General features: G+C 36.4%; 2 protein-coding genes and 2 pseudogenes across 4 annotated transcripts; 1 reads left to right on the forward strand and 3 right to left on the reverse strand.

The window, feature by feature from the left end:
• Positions 1-616: 616 nt before the first annotated feature.
• On the reverse strand, positions 617-4,067 carry LOC120141579 (catalase isozyme 2-like). The gene is made up of 8 exons (XM_039156403.1): positions 3,962-4,067; positions 3,312-3,408; positions 2,684-2,961; positions 1,663-2,439; positions 1,364-1,453; positions 1,157-1,224; positions 969-1,062; positions 617-756 (listed from the first exon to the last, which is right to left on the reverse strand). The coding sequence occupies exons 1-8, from the start codon at positions 3,974-3,976 to the stop codon at positions 697-699; spliced, it is 1,479 nt and encodes a 492-aa protein (XP_039012334.1). The 5' UTR covers positions 3,977-4,067; the 3' UTR covers positions 617-696.
• Positions 4,068-5,117: 1,050 nt separating this feature from the next.
• Positions 5,118-9,109, reverse strand: LOC120141582 (annotated as a pseudogene).
• Positions 9,110-10,919: 1,810 nt separating this feature from the next.
• On the forward strand, positions 10,920-13,344 carry LOC120141559 (G2/mitotic-specific cyclin-2-like). Of its 3 annotated transcripts, none has more exons than XM_039156390.1 (8): positions 10,920-11,096; positions 11,194-11,329; positions 11,431-11,487; positions 11,699-11,747; positions 11,861-12,139; positions 12,224-12,313; positions 12,403-12,902; positions 12,989-13,344. In XM_039156390.1, exons 1-8 carry the CDS (start codon positions 11,039-11,041, stop codon positions 13,131-13,133), a joined length of 1,314 nt encoding a protein of 437 aa, XP_039012321.1. In that variant the 5' UTR covers positions 10,920-11,038; the 3' UTR covers positions 13,134-13,344. The 3 variants fall into 3 exon arrangements, with proteins under 3 accessions (XP_039012321.1, XP_039012322.1, XP_039012324.1); XM_039156391.1 differs by having other exon boundaries at positions 11,212-11,329; XM_039156393.1 differs by lacking the exon at positions 12,989-13,344 and having other exon boundaries at positions 10,920-11,097; positions 11,192-11,329; positions 12,403-12,906.
• An 890-nt stretch (positions 13,345-14,234) lies between these two features.
• Positions 14,235-15,010, reverse strand: LOC120141560 (annotated as a pseudogene).
• Between the last annotated feature and the right edge of the window lie 58 nt (positions 15,011-15,068).

A 15,068-nucleotide genomic window follows, 5' to 3' on the forward strand; every position in this document is an offset into this window, starting at 1 on the left:
TCACCCCTCCATCCCAATAAATATGTATGTCGTTTTGGATCGAACGATAATGAATTCAATCTTTAAAAAAAAGTTTCAAGTTTGAGTTTAATGACCGAAACATAACACTTGAAGAGTTCAATATATTGATATATAGATATAAAAGAGAAAGTATTAACTTCCTCTGAAAATCATTTAGAGTGAGCAGAATGCAGATGATTTTTTTTTCTTCATATAATCACTTCTTTCAGTAAATCTACTGTCATGTTATTGATCTTTCTTACCAATTTAGTTGCAGTTTTGTTGGATGTTTTATTTCTAAATATATGAAAAACTAATGTTTTATCAGTTTTGTCTTCCTCAATCCTCAAGTTGGCCTTTGTCCTGGTTCTCTACGACAATCTTGTTAAAGCAGACCAGACTGTTCCATTTTCAAAACTAAAACACTTGACAACTCATAAAAACTAGATCAGAGCAAATGGTCATAAAAATGTAGTGTATTTGAATACTTCAAAACTTACATATACAACAAATGAGTATCACATCTAGTTACGCATGTTTTTACTCATGGAATTGCTACATCATGATCTTATTCCATTGCAGAATGCAAGTATTCAGCACAATATGATTAGTATAGCGGCACAATAATAGGCTTTGCGACTTCCTCTCCTCACACAAGGAAGCATTTTCTCCATCTGATTCCATCGACATCATTGATCAAATGCTTGGTCTGACATTGAGGCGAGAAGCAATCTTTTGACCCAAAGATTTGTCAGCCTGAAGTCACAACAAGACGATTAAATTATTAAGAACTACTTTATCATTCTTCTTTGGCATTACAACAGCACAAGGTGGTCGTATAAACAACCACAAGCTCATTATGGCCGAAGAAAATTAGGGTGACAAAGAACAGTAGAAAGCTTCATCTTTCCACATTGTGTATGGTTAAATATCCAAGCAAGCCAAAGATCAAAGAATGAGATTCTCACCTGAGACCAGTATGAGATCCAAATGCTGCAGATCTCGTGTGTGACCCTAGGATCAGACAAGGCGTCAATCCAGCGTTTAATAAAGCGTTCTTGCCTGAGAGACAATCATACAACCAAAATGGATTTCTGTAAGTAAACATGTAAAGAAATCAAGCAATTCTTGTCCACTATGAAAGTGAAAAAAAAACCTGTCGGGTGTGAAGGACCGGTATCTATCCCCGGCCTGCTTAAAGTTGTTTTCCTTCTCAATAATGCACTGGCAATAGTTAAAGAAATCATAAACTGATCATTATCTAGTTGGAAGTAGAAATCAAATCATATTCTAAGTTGGCATCGCTGAGACTCAAGCTTAAAACTTAAATTAGTTGAAATAAGATCTCAGGGAAATAAGTAACCTTCTCTCTTTTGCCGCTACAAATGGCAGAAGGAATAGGGTGCTGCTCAGCATGGCGAACTGGATCATACCTCGAAGGGAAGTAGTTCACCTGTAAGGATATTTGTCAACGATAATTATGCAATGATAAAATGATTCTTGATCACCGATAGATGCCGAATAAATATAAAGAGGTTACTTGACCATTCAAAGGACTCTACAGAAACTCGAGATCACTTAAGAGTCAAGTCTTTTTATGCTAGATCTGTAAACGTATGCTTATCTGCAGAACAGGAAAATAAAGAGAGAGAGAGATAATACCTCCTCATCTCTATGCATAAAATTCATAAAACCGTCATGGTGATTATTGTGATGAACACATTTGGGAGCATTTGCTGGAAGCTGCAGATAATTTGGTCCAAGACGGTACCTTTGAGTGTCAGAATAGGAGAAGATTCTAGTTTGGAGCATCTTATCATCTGAATAATAGATGCCAGGAACAATGAGGGAAGGGCAGAAAGCTAACTGCTCGTTCTCAGCAAAGAAATTATCAATGTTCCTGTTTAACACCAGTCGACCCACTGGTTGCAACGGGAAGACGTCCTCTGGCCAGGTCTTGGTTACATCAAGTGGGTCAAAATCAAACCTGTTCTCATCAGCCGGATCCATTATCTGAATGAATAGCTTCCACTCAGGGAAGTTTCCGGCTGCAATCGAGTTGTAAAGATCTTGTGTAGCATGACTGTGATTAGCTCCACCAACTCTTATGGCCTCATCCTCCAACAGAGATTTTACGCCGCAAGTGGGTTTCCAGTGGAATTTCACATAGTGTGACTTCCCGGCCTTGTTGATTAGAGTGAAGGTATGAACACCAGAGCCATCCATGTGCCTATAATCCTGTGGAATACCGATGTCATCAAAGAGGAAAGTGAACATGTGCAAGCTTTCAGGATGGTGCGAAAAGAAGTCCAGAATCCTCCAGTTCTCCTGAATGTGGAACTTTGGGTTGGGTTTGAGAGCATGGACCATATCAGGGAACTTCATTCCGTCACGGATGAAAAACACAGGGAAGTTGTTCCCCACTAGATCAAAGTTTCCCTGGTTGAACAACAAGGAATCAAAAAGTGCAAACAATTAACTTCACTTCTCATAAATGGTATTTCTCTGACTCAAATACCTCAACACATGTATATGAGGATATTTTCACTATATATATGCAGATAGTGTATATATATATACACACAAAATATACAAATAAAGAATAGCGTGGCAATGCTTACAACATTAGGAAAACAGAAGCAATCAAACAGAACTTCAGATATTGAACCAAATCTCTAGTTACCTCTCGAGTGTAAAATTTCACAGCAAAACCTCGAGGGTCTCTCAAAGTTTCAGGACTACCACGTTCATGAATGACTGTGGAAAATCTAACAATGACTGGGGTCTGAACTCCAGGGGCACGAAGGAAATCAGCACATGTGAGGTGAGATATATTGTGAGTGACCTCGAAGAACCCTTTCGCACTGGCTCCTCTGGCATGAACAACACGTTCAGGTATGCGTTCTCGATCAAAATTAGCTAGCTTTTCCACCAAATGATAATCTTCTAGGAGAATCGGACCTGTCATATGATATAAGTGTTACCTATGATTTTACCGCATGTATCTTTTGCTTTGCCATGGTGCTAGTCCTCCCTAAATCATATAGAACCAACTGAAGAACTTTACCAGCAAAAATTGCCGGCATGATGCAAGAAGCTTGGATGTCTTATAAGAAACACGATTCAAATCAATTGATGCTAATATTGTCAAAATCACCATCTTACTAAGTCTAAAAGAAGTAAATATGAAACGTGTCCAGATCGACCCAAAAAATACAACATTGATGGTTTAGAAAGTCTCATATTCATCTATGAAAACGCTGCAAGGAAAAAAATATGGTATAGGCTCAGCAAGAATCATATACAATTACCTCTTGCTCCCACAGTAAGTGATGAGTTATTGTTCCAAACTGGAGCACCTGAATTGGTGGTCCAGAACGGGGAATCAAAGGCACTTGAAGGACGCATCTGCATCCAAAAATAGCTCCAATAAGAAGTAAAAATAAATAGGCACAAGCAAACCAATTGAAAATCATACAAAATTATAAGAGGTAAACGAAAAAAACCCAGAAACTGAAAACCAGAACTAAAGGAAATTACACATGATAGAGAGCAAGAAAAGACAGGACAAGTGAAAAATAAAAAAATTAAAAGTATGCATTGAAAATAGACATTGGAACTACTTGATATAGATGATAGAAATAAAAACTCTCTGCTTGGTAGCTAAGAAAATAAGGGAAAATAGAAAGGAACTTAAAGATCACTCATTCTTTAGAGCAAGAGCAAACAAAAATCTTTCATGAGATAACTTTCTCAAGTTTGTTAAAAAGTTTCGACCATTAACATACTATATCTTCTTAAAATTTTCCCAACAAACAATCAAAAGACACACACACACACAAAAATCAGATTGAGCAATTAAGAAAACCACTGCTTTTTTTTCCGGACTTGGTAGATAGATATTAAGCATCCCAAAACAAAGAGAAAAAAAAACTTGGAGAACTACTTGGGTAAATGGTACCTTGTAAGGATCCATGATGAGAGAAGAGAAAGAAGGTAATCTAGATTGGTGTTAAGAGAATGAAGGGAACTATCTGTTTCTGTTCTTACTTATACATCTGGTGTTTCATTCTATAATAATAATTGCCATTTCTTAATATTAAAAATAACTTATGCACTGTGTATACCACAAAATATTGTTTATAGAAATGTGGAGGATGTTATCCTCTTTAGTTTGACCATATTTCAATAAAATAAAATTAAGTAAATTTGTGATTTAATATCGGATTCGATTTTACTTTTAAAAATCTAGATTAAATTAGACAATTCATTCAATTAGATCCAATCGTATATATATTGGCCTAAATCCGTTCAATACTGATTAAATCAATTGAATTGGAGTAATTCAGCAGCAATTGGTTGAGGCCAAAAAGAAAAAAAGAAAAATGAAGAAGATAAGTTTGGAAAAGAATATGCGGACGTCATAGATTAAGGATGGAAGGCCACAAGCCCTTATCCTGGTTTTGGCCTTTGAGAACCTTTTGAGTCACCAATGGTTGGTGGGTTCCTTGAAAACTTTTTTTTTTTAAAGTATTTTTGGCGTTTAACAATCTTCGCTTGCATGCATTTTGTTTTTGCTCAATTGGATTTGTGGCTTACAAAACACACTCCGCAATGGGTTGATGAGGTGGAAGAGCCACCACGCTTCCAACACATTCCACAATTATTTTCCTAATCACAAAATATATGATACAAGAAATTACCTCAAAAATAAAGGATGAGTCTAAAATATAACTAATTAATAAAAAATTAAAAATCGAAAAATATACTAAGAACATAATTCTTGTAGTGTAAATAATATTTTACATTAAAACCGAAAATATTACATTCTCCATAATAAATCATGTGAATTGCATCATTCTAATTGTGACGTATAAAGTTACCCTCAAGACATTCTTAGTTGTAAGTGAAATTATTACCAATTGTGTAACTTTGAAAATTAAAGCTTGTCGTAATATAATATTATTGATTATTACAAAAAGTTATTATCAATTAAATAACTTTTAAAATTAAACATGATAACATTTTAAGTTAAAATCCGTAGTCAATTAACCTTAGAGTGAAAAGACTTGCGGCCTTGGTCCATTCAAGGAAAACCCAGATTCATATAGAGCAAGCTTAATATCCAGATTGTACAACACAATTTCCCTGAGCTCTCAACAAAGAGACTACGCCACTTCCTAGCCCTACTTCTTTGGTCCTTCCTCTGCTCATGTTCAAAACTCACAGTTTTCTACATTAACTACATATTGATCACACATTACTGACCATGATTTCCCAGTAACTGTTCCACTGCAGCATGAACATTCCCTGAACTCGCAATCAATGCCCGAACATTCTCTTGAGAGTCGATGAAACCCATTTCATGAAGTTGCAACAACTGGGTGGCGTATAGGTCCTCTGGAGGTACTAATATGATGGAATGGATATTTGTTAATTAGTGAAAAGGAAAACAAAAGTAAATTGATCCCCCAAAAAATAACTGCACACACTAACCATCAGATCCATTAGGAACAGCCAAGCTGCCAGCTCCAAGTCCAGCAAACATGCTCCTCAGTGCCTCCAAACCCATGTTGTTGAGAGTTCCTGAAAATATATATTAAGAATATATAAAAAAAAAACTCTCGTTTATCAAATCCTTTCTAACAAAATAAAAATTGTTTCTTGTATACCCCCTTATATTGTTGATGAAGGAATGAGATGAAATTCGCTCCACAACATTTTTTATAACAATCCTAACTCTCATGTAATCCAAGTCTCACATTTTTGAATTCTCAATTCACCAATAGTTAATACTAAACCATTGTCAGTCTCTTCGATAAAAATGAAACAAAATTAATTGCCTCAAAACATATAGATGGAGAAGATTTGACAAAGTCATCTCACTCATTATACGACGATGTTGATTTCAATAAACAATATGGTAGTATTGTGATCATTAATAAGAACAAGGGTGAATTGTGATTCTGTCAAGGCAAAAAACTACCAAAAACCAGTAAGAGTAATCGAAGAACAACAATTTCATTCGAAAGAAAAAAAAGAGTAAAATGATTTTGGATAAATGATGTCTGTACCTGCACCTCCACCAGTATGAGCAGGCTCCCTGCGAGCATATTTGGGGGGGGGGGATTATAAGCAAGAATAAATGTTTCACGCAAATCCAGGAATGATTTTATTACCAATGAGCAAGAATACCAGCACTTCCAGAAGCCCTCATCTTTAACAATTTTCTTTGATAATGAATGTTTCACTTCACTCTCAAGCATTTGGTTTTTTCCCTGTAGTAGCTACTTTTTATTTGTTTATTTTTTGGCAGTTTCAAAAGTAAGTTCATAAAATATAAAACATCATAAGAAAAATACTTACAAGAAAACAATATTCACATGTCCGGTCCAAAATCAGGTTTATGAATATTGCAGCTAATAGTAATCTAAAATTGATTTTCATCTTAAAATGTGCCAATATCAATCAAACATTTTGACAATGATTCAAAACATTAATTAAACTACATCCAGAACTAAACTAGATAGAATTAAGCTATGCAATTTGAATTGTTCCAGAGTAATTAATTTGAAAGGAAACAAGGGAAACAATTATGCACTCACTGGGTTGATTGCGGCCGACTACTCTGTGAAAGAAGAGACTGCTGCAAAGTCAATAGTTGATGCAATAGGAAGAACCAGAATGGTGACATATTTCAATCTTCCTTTTGGAAATAGTTTATCTTATATCCTAATTTTAACAACATTCCTAAACAGAACATTTCAAGTGAAAACATAACTATAGTTTCAGATTTTACTTTTGCATGCTGAACAACTTGTTGGCAATTCGAAGCACACAACTATGTGTTTTCATGCAAGAGAAAGAGAGCGTATAAACTGCAAACTGGATACAGTTACCTGCATCATCTCGGGAGAAGTCAACTGACAAAGAGATTGAGAGTTTTGCATCAATTCTGTTAGTTGAGAATTAGAGCCAACCAAGCTTTGAAGTTGAGGACTAAGAGCAAGAACCTGGCCACTGGAAATGTCAGAAAACAAAAAACTTAACCCAAACCCCACTTATAGGAGAATACACGATAAACTAAAACCTGGTTCATGTATTGAGAGTTGGACAGGAAGCTTTGCATCATTTGTGAAATAATGGGTTTTGCATAAACTGATTCAGTGAAATAGTATATTGCATAGCACCAAACAAGCCTTCAAACGATGGAAGACCAAGACCAACTAACCCAGCAGGTGCCTGTGGCCTAGAATCTGCACTAGGATCCGACCTTGTAGAGTTAGTTTGGGCACCTCCACCTGCAAGATTTCATTCAACAAGTAGTTTATTGGTAATAGTTCCCTATGTCATTTTTCAAAAAGGGAACTATAACTCATAAACCATCTTCAGAAAGTAAATCAACAGAACTAAAGCCCAGATAACTGCTTCAAAGGTAAAACATTTTCAAGAATGATTTGAGATGAAAGGGGAAGAAGCTGCAAGAAAGCAAGAGCTTACCCGCAGAAGAAGACCAGGGGTTTGGTAGTGGATTTGTATTAGGAGCTGGTGAATCAGTAATTCCAGAAGCCAGCGAGGACTGGTTAGTTGACCTATCGCTGACTTGATTCCCTCCTTGAGATCCTAGGAGGGCAGTAAATGGGTCTGTACCACCATTTCCAGTAATCCCAGCCAAAGTGGTTGCATTCATGAAAGGCTCTTGAACAGTTTCATAAATACGGCGAAGCGTGTTAAATCCTTCAGGTGATGATTCTATGTTGCTCTTTGCTCTGTCTGAATTCCTCAACATTTCACGCATGAGCTCAGGGTTTCTTGCAGCTTCAAGTGTTCGATGGATAGCAGCTGGATCATTAAGTATGTGTGCGAGCTCAGGATTTCAGTCAATTTACTCTGCAAGTTGAGGATTGTTCATGATCAAGTTTCCAACCATATCAGTATCATTTATTAAATTCCGAACAGCAGGCATATTCATAAGTTATGTCATAATGTCAGGGTTTTGAGTCAACTCCTGTTGTACTTGTTCAAAATCTGGGAGCCCAGCTCCAAATAAACCAGCACTGCCACCTAAGCCGCCAAAGCCAAGTCCCGGAAACAATGAAGCCCTTTGACCAGCTCCTCCTGCTCCCAGTGCCCCTTCAAACCCCCAGAACTGCTTGACCTAGCTGCATTGTTTGTTGTTGCTGAAGTTGTTGGTGCAAAACGACGAACCAAGTGAACGGTGTGATTTGCCTCAAAACCTGAAGTATAAAATTAAATATACCATCAAACATTTAAGTAGGTGTAACTGGTGGAAATAACATCTGGGTTTTCATTCAACTACCCTCCTCTCTACCTTAACCTTGGTGCAGTTCCATTAAACAAAAAGCAGAACTTACATAACAACAAGTATTGTAATAACCAATAATGGTATCGTTTTTAAATACGTGGAGCTACCCTGTTGAACTAGCTAAAAAAATAAAAGGTCAAGCAAGCAGTCCCATAGAACCTCAATACGGATTAACTCAACCACAAGAAGCATAGCAAAATGTTTAAGGGGGACAAGCTTCAAAACATTCGTTTTAGAATACTGGATTATAATTATTCTGCCTTACAAAATGTCAAAAGGGACCAACAATGAATCCAGTGGCTTTCAATTAAGGAAGAAATGAGAAAAGCAATATGGAGGATGAGTTAACGCACCATAGCTTTGAAGGGTTTGGTCATCCTTCAAGATCCGGCCCTTGTAAATCAAACACTGTTGATCGGCGGGAATATCACGGTTGCGCGCCAGAATTGCCTTGAAGGAAAGGACAGTGGAATCTAGGTTGACCTGAACGGAGAATTTGGAGGCGGAGGAACAGATGATATTGACGGCAACAGCATCTCCGGCGTCGGTTTGGCTGACCGCTTTCATAGCAGAAGTAATATCACTTCCTTCCATAGTGTACCCCACTCACCGCCTCAAACACAAAAGCTCCCAACTTTGGCCAGCTACCATCTTATATGGGTAAGCACTAAGCAGGGAAAGGAGTGAAGAATTTTGATATTATGGTAAAATCCAAGTAAAATGCAGCTGTAAAGAGAAATGAAACCGCAATCCGAGACAAATGTCAAGCAAAGTACCTATTTTTTCAGGGACAATGAACGAAACGTAAACAAAAACGGTTGCAAAAAGGGATATCTATGTAATGCTGGGAGAATTGGGTTCGAGCCATAATCATCCATTAGCTTCCTAAGTCCACTTCATGGGCACTGAGCCCTTAACCCAACCACGGTCCTCAACAAAATAGGCCTTTTAGGTACATTTGGTTTAGGGTATTGTTAGTTTGTTACAATAGTTCTATAAAATCATCAATAGTAAATCTTATTTGAGAATAAAATTAGAGTATTTAAAAATATACGGATAAATAACTCATTAATTAGTCTTAATAATTAAAAAGAGTTCATCTCAGAAGTCCTGGATTCGAGCAATTATCTTTGCGGGCGTATGTACATTATCGAGGTTAAAAAATTCTGAATATATACGAACTTATAATCAATCATAGACTATTAAAATATAAATTTTGTTTAATTCAAGTTAGTATGTTTTTAAAGGGACTAGAGCTTCAAGGAATAACGCTACTCTCTCTACCTTTCGGATCACCTCTGCACAAAATTTAAAGCGATCAAATGTATAGGAGAGGTTGTTTGTACGTACTTCATTTAATTAACATTTATGACTGTTTCTTTTATTATTATTATAATTGTTCATACACGTTATTGTTTTCTTCACATAAAACAAATATAATGGTTATATTTAACATAAAAAAAAACATTGTTATATAGCTATAATAAAACATAACATGACTATTTTAATTTAGTCTCATATAATATAATAGTGTCCCAAAAAGAGCCCGCAGTGTCGGTGGGAGAGCGCCTGGAATGCGCGTCTTGTAAACGATTTAAACTAAAATTAAGAGCCAATTGCGCCATGCATCCCCATAATATAACTTCATTTTAAATTGATCCCTATATCCCTAAATGCTCTATTTCATTCTCAAATTATGAATCGCATTCTAAATGGTCTTCAAATTTTTGAATATTTTAATTATATTCTCGAGCTAGAAATATTTGTTAATCATATCCCCTGTTACTAATTTTGTTAAAAATATTAATTGATATGTATTATGTAATAATTGATATTATATCATACCTCTCGAAATCATCATTTAAAATAAAATTGGGATGTTCTTTAATTTTTGTTCTCACGTTTTATTAATAAAACTTTTTCAAAGTTAAACCATCATTAATTATTATTTATGTGACGTCATATTATTCCACAATAAACGTCAGTGTTTATATAACACTTAAACAATTTTATAATGATTTTATTATCAGATGATATGATTATTACATATTGATAGTTTGAAGATAAAATTAAAACGTTCAAAAGTTTACAATGAAACGTTTAAAAATTTGGGACCAATTTCGAATAACAATCATAATTTAGAATGAACTTGAAATATTTAAAAAATCATGATCAATTTAAAATGATAATTCAGAGATATAATACAATTGACTCTAAAATTAAACTTCTAATCTCCAAACCTCTTATTATTTATATCTAAAGTGATATCTACGTTAACAGTAAAAAATACAAATCTTAATGTACTGGATCTTATCAATTAACCAAATTAAACCAAAAGGTTAATAATATTTGAAAACCACTCACATGCAGCAAGGCAGGCACGTCACACAAATTACAACCCAGATGACCGTTGTTAGGACAAAAACTTGTAGAAATCATCTAACGGACACTTTTCAATAATTAGCCGTTGCCCTTTTTTTAAAATACTCATCCATCCCTCCCTTTTCTTTCAGACAGACTTTATTTATCTACCTGTATTTGTAAGATCTCCGCTTCTATGGAATGAGAGAGAGAGAGAGGCTTTTTAACTTCTATAAATGTTCATTCTCTCGCTAATTTAAAGAGGTTCCACTTACATACATTGGCCTTGTTCGTTTGGAGGGGGGTGGTGCTTTTGTTTGTTCTTTCAATACACGGGATCGATAAAAAAAAATGGAACATTTATCTGATGAGAACAATCCTAATCTCACCAAACCCACAAGTTTTCTAGGTATTTTTGGTTTCAGTTTCTTCTCAATTCAATATTCAAATCTGGGTGTGCTTACTTAACCCACCCCATGGATCTAACGTGTTTGTTTTGAATAAAGGAGGCGGTGGTGTTATAGGTTGCAGAAAGTTCGGGCAGGAGATTAAGCACAACAGAAGAGCTTTAAGTTTGATTAATCAGAACTTGGTGGGAGCTAAACCATACCCTTGTCTTGTTAATAAGAGAGGCTTGTCCAAGTAATATATCTCACTTGCTCTATTCTTTCTTCTCTCGATTGTTTCTCTTGAGAATATCTGAAGAGTGTTTATGTTTTGTTTTGTATTGTTTTTTTCCTCAGAAGAAATGGATGTTCTGAAAACAAGCAGGTTGATCCTGTGCACAGACCAATTACCAGGTTAGAGATTTTGAAATTTCAACCCCCTTTGGCTTTTGCTTTCCGGCTTTCTTGTCAAATGAGCAAAGGTGTATAAGGGAAAATAAGTTCAAATTTTGGATCTTAGATCTCAGTCAACTAGAAAAGTCCTGTCCTTTTTAAATCATTTACGAATCAAAATAGCATACGAGAGTAATGTTCAAACTCAAATTCTTTCATTTTTTACATTCAGGAAGTTTGCTGCCCAAGTTTCCAGTACTAGTCAACGGCATTGCCCCGAGGTACCACAGATCTCCATCTCTCTCGCAGCCTCTAACGAATGACAGTAACTCAAGTTCGAGTACCATAGACAACAGCATTATTTCTAGATTCTGATGGCTTGTCCTTTTAACAGGAATCTAAGAAGCTGAAACCATCAGTTCCAAGCTCAAATGAGTTTGGAGATTGTATATTCATAGACGTGGAGGAAAATAAGGCATGTGTAGACCATCCTGTACCCATGTTCTTAGAAGAAACAGAAACTAGCTTAAGTGAAGCCGATGAGATGGAGGAAGTCGAAATGGAGGATATAGTTGAAGAGCCGATTGTTGATATTGATGGCTGTGATGCAAATAATCCACTGGCAGTCGTCGAATATGTTGAAGATTTGCATGCCTATTACAGAAAGATGGAGGTAAATAATATTCCATATCCATTTGTTTCCTAAAGCAAAATTTTAGTTACCATGTTTGACTTAAAATCAGTTCATTGTATGCAGAATTTTAGCTGTATTTCACCTAACTACATGGAGCAACAATCTGACATTAATGAGAAAATGCGGGCTATACTGATCGACTGGCTTATTGAGGTATTTGAAATGCCCCCTACTGAACCAATGCCATAAATGCTAAATAGTTAGTTCTGCTTCAGTCTTTTAATGGGTATAATAATGAACAGGTGCACGATAAATTCGACCTCATGGGGGAGACACTGTTTCTTACAGTTAATATCGTGGACAGATTTTTGTCTCGACAAACAGTTGTGAGGAAAAAGCTTCAGTTGGTTGGACTTGTTGCTATGCTCTTAGCGTGCAAGTACGAGGAGGTTTCTGTTCCTGTGGTGGAAGATCTAATCCATATATCTGACAAAGCTTACTCCAGGAAAGAAGTTCTGGAAATGGAGAAATTGATGCTCAACACATTGCAATTCAACATGTCGTTGCCGACACCCTACGTTTTCATGCGGAGGTTCCTCAAGGCGGCTCAGTCCGACAAGAAGCTCGAGTTTCTATCGTTCTTCTTGATCGAGCTGGCACTGGTGGAGTACGAGATGCTTAAGTTCCAACCATCGCTGCTAGCAGCTGCTGCCATCTACACTGCTCAATGCAGCCTATATGGGTTCAAGCAATGGAGCAAGACGTGCGAGTGGCATAGCAGCTACACAGAAGATCAGCTATTGTGAGTTTTTATCATTTCTTGCCAACAAAAAACATTGTACCAACACAAGTTACTAATGATGTTTGTTGTTTTTGTTGTTGTTACAGGGAGTGTTCTAGATTGATGGTCGGTTTCCATGAGAAGGCGGCAGGAAAACTAACAGGGGTACATAGAAAGTACTGCACATCCAAGTTCGGTTTCACAGCAAAATGTGAAGCTGCGATGTTTTTGTTAGAGACCCAACAACCATAGTACATGCAGCTACTGATTGACTATACCTGATTTGCTGAAGAGAGTGGGGCAGGAGGACACCTAATTTTAATAAAATTTAGCAACTTTGGGTTGTTTGAAATGTCTTTACAACTATGCTTTATGTATGTTCAAATTGGACATTTTTTTTCTCACTGTAATTTCAAGTATTTCCTTGATACGCTAATAAATGAAACACCATTCTTTCTGAATTCCATGCAACCTTTTATCTGAAATTTTCGGAGTAAAATTTTAATTAAGTCTGAAGTTGAGTCGGATTAAACCCTCTTTTTGGAGTTGCAAAAGAAAAAAAAATCCAAACTTTATCACTGGAACGGATCCGACATGAGCGTTATGGAACTGAGCCACCGTAACAAAGATCTCCGTTCCATCATTGAAGAAGCCGAGGCCGATCTTCCCCTGAAGACACAACCCAGTTCGCTGCTGTCCCTTCGATCTTTGTGGCCCCGATGACACACCGTTGATTATCAGGGGGCTTTCAAGGAAGCCCATAAATATTGCAAGCCGATAGTCATTTGGTCTACTTCAACTTCAGACCAAAGACGGTAGATTCCATGACAATTTCAGACAAAAGCAATAAGAATTGATCATTGAAAATGAAGACATACGTTGATCCTTCATTTTAACCCATTGGCACTACTTCAACTTCATGAGAAAATGAACAGCCAATATTTCAATTTCACGTGCATGTGATATAGAGAAACTGAAGCCATGTTAATAATCAAAACCAACTTAACTGATCATGACACAGAAATTAAAAACCGATCAATCTTAGTTTTGTTACAAGAAAATAACACAACCAACTTAGTTATCTTGTTTAGTCGATTATTTTAATTACTATGATTATTAGGTCGGAAATATTTATAAACATTTTATCCGAATATATTTTAATTACTGATTCATTTGATAAATATTAAAAAATTATAATTAATATTATAAATATAAAAAAATATAACATAATAATATTATAAACAAAATATTATAGTAGTAAATTTTGGATTATAATAAACATTCTACTAATTGATTTTATCACAGCTATATATATGCGCGTGTGTTAGAAATAGGTTGCTATGACTATGCTATCTAGTTCGAAAATGCTTGGTACTAGTGTTGCTGCAACTTTGGAGTGTCAGTTCCCGGTTCATAGGATGCGTTGCAGCTTTCATTTTGACCTACCGTTACAATTTTTATTACTAATCTTTGAAGACGATGAAGTTGGCAATCTTTTAATATCCTCTGCTTCTTGGTCTGACTGCACCACTTTTCTCCGCCGCAAATTATGGCCAGCCAACCGCTCCCGGCAACTCCTTTTGGTACCATCGAACTTTGAAATTTCGTGAAACCTGCGTTTACACTCCCAAAATTCACCAAATTGCGAACATAATTAGCAGGAGAAACGTGAAAAGGCACAGCAAGTGCCAAAATCTGTTTCTGAAACAGAACAAAAGGACTTAAATTTGGACATTAATGTGTAACCTGCTACACTGCTGGCAGAACCTCTGGCCAATGCCCCTAACCGAAAACAAAAGCAGCCTTGGCGTGTGACTCGCAGACTCTGTGCCGCCGATGATATTGCTTTTCATCTTTCAAATCGGCACCACATTCATCAGCTTGACAACCACCGCCGCCGCCGCTACCGCCAGCATCTGTGCAGCAGCTTGCAGAGTTTGAGTAGTGTATGAAACTCGTACTCTCAAATCTCTAACGGGGCACCACCCTTATCATGACTCTCATCTCATCTCTTTGCTTCTCATCTCCACTATCTGTCTCTCCTTCTTCCTCCGTGAATCCCATGTCATCTTCTTCAACCCCATCAAACGACCTTTTAGCCATTTTCATACTAACAACGATAAAAAAAACTGAAACTGAGAAGTGTCTAATGTTTAGGGTATGTTAATTTGAGGGAGCTGAAAGAAG

This window comes from Hibiscus syriacus, unplaced genomic scaffold (genome assembly GCF_006381635.1).
Source record: "Hibiscus syriacus cultivar Baekdansim isolate YM2019G1 unplaced genomic scaffold, ASM638163v2 tig00110812_pilon, whole genome shotgun sequence".
Classification (NCBI taxonomy): Eukaryota; Viridiplantae; Streptophyta; class Magnoliopsida; order Malvales; family Malvaceae; genus Hibiscus; species Hibiscus syriacus.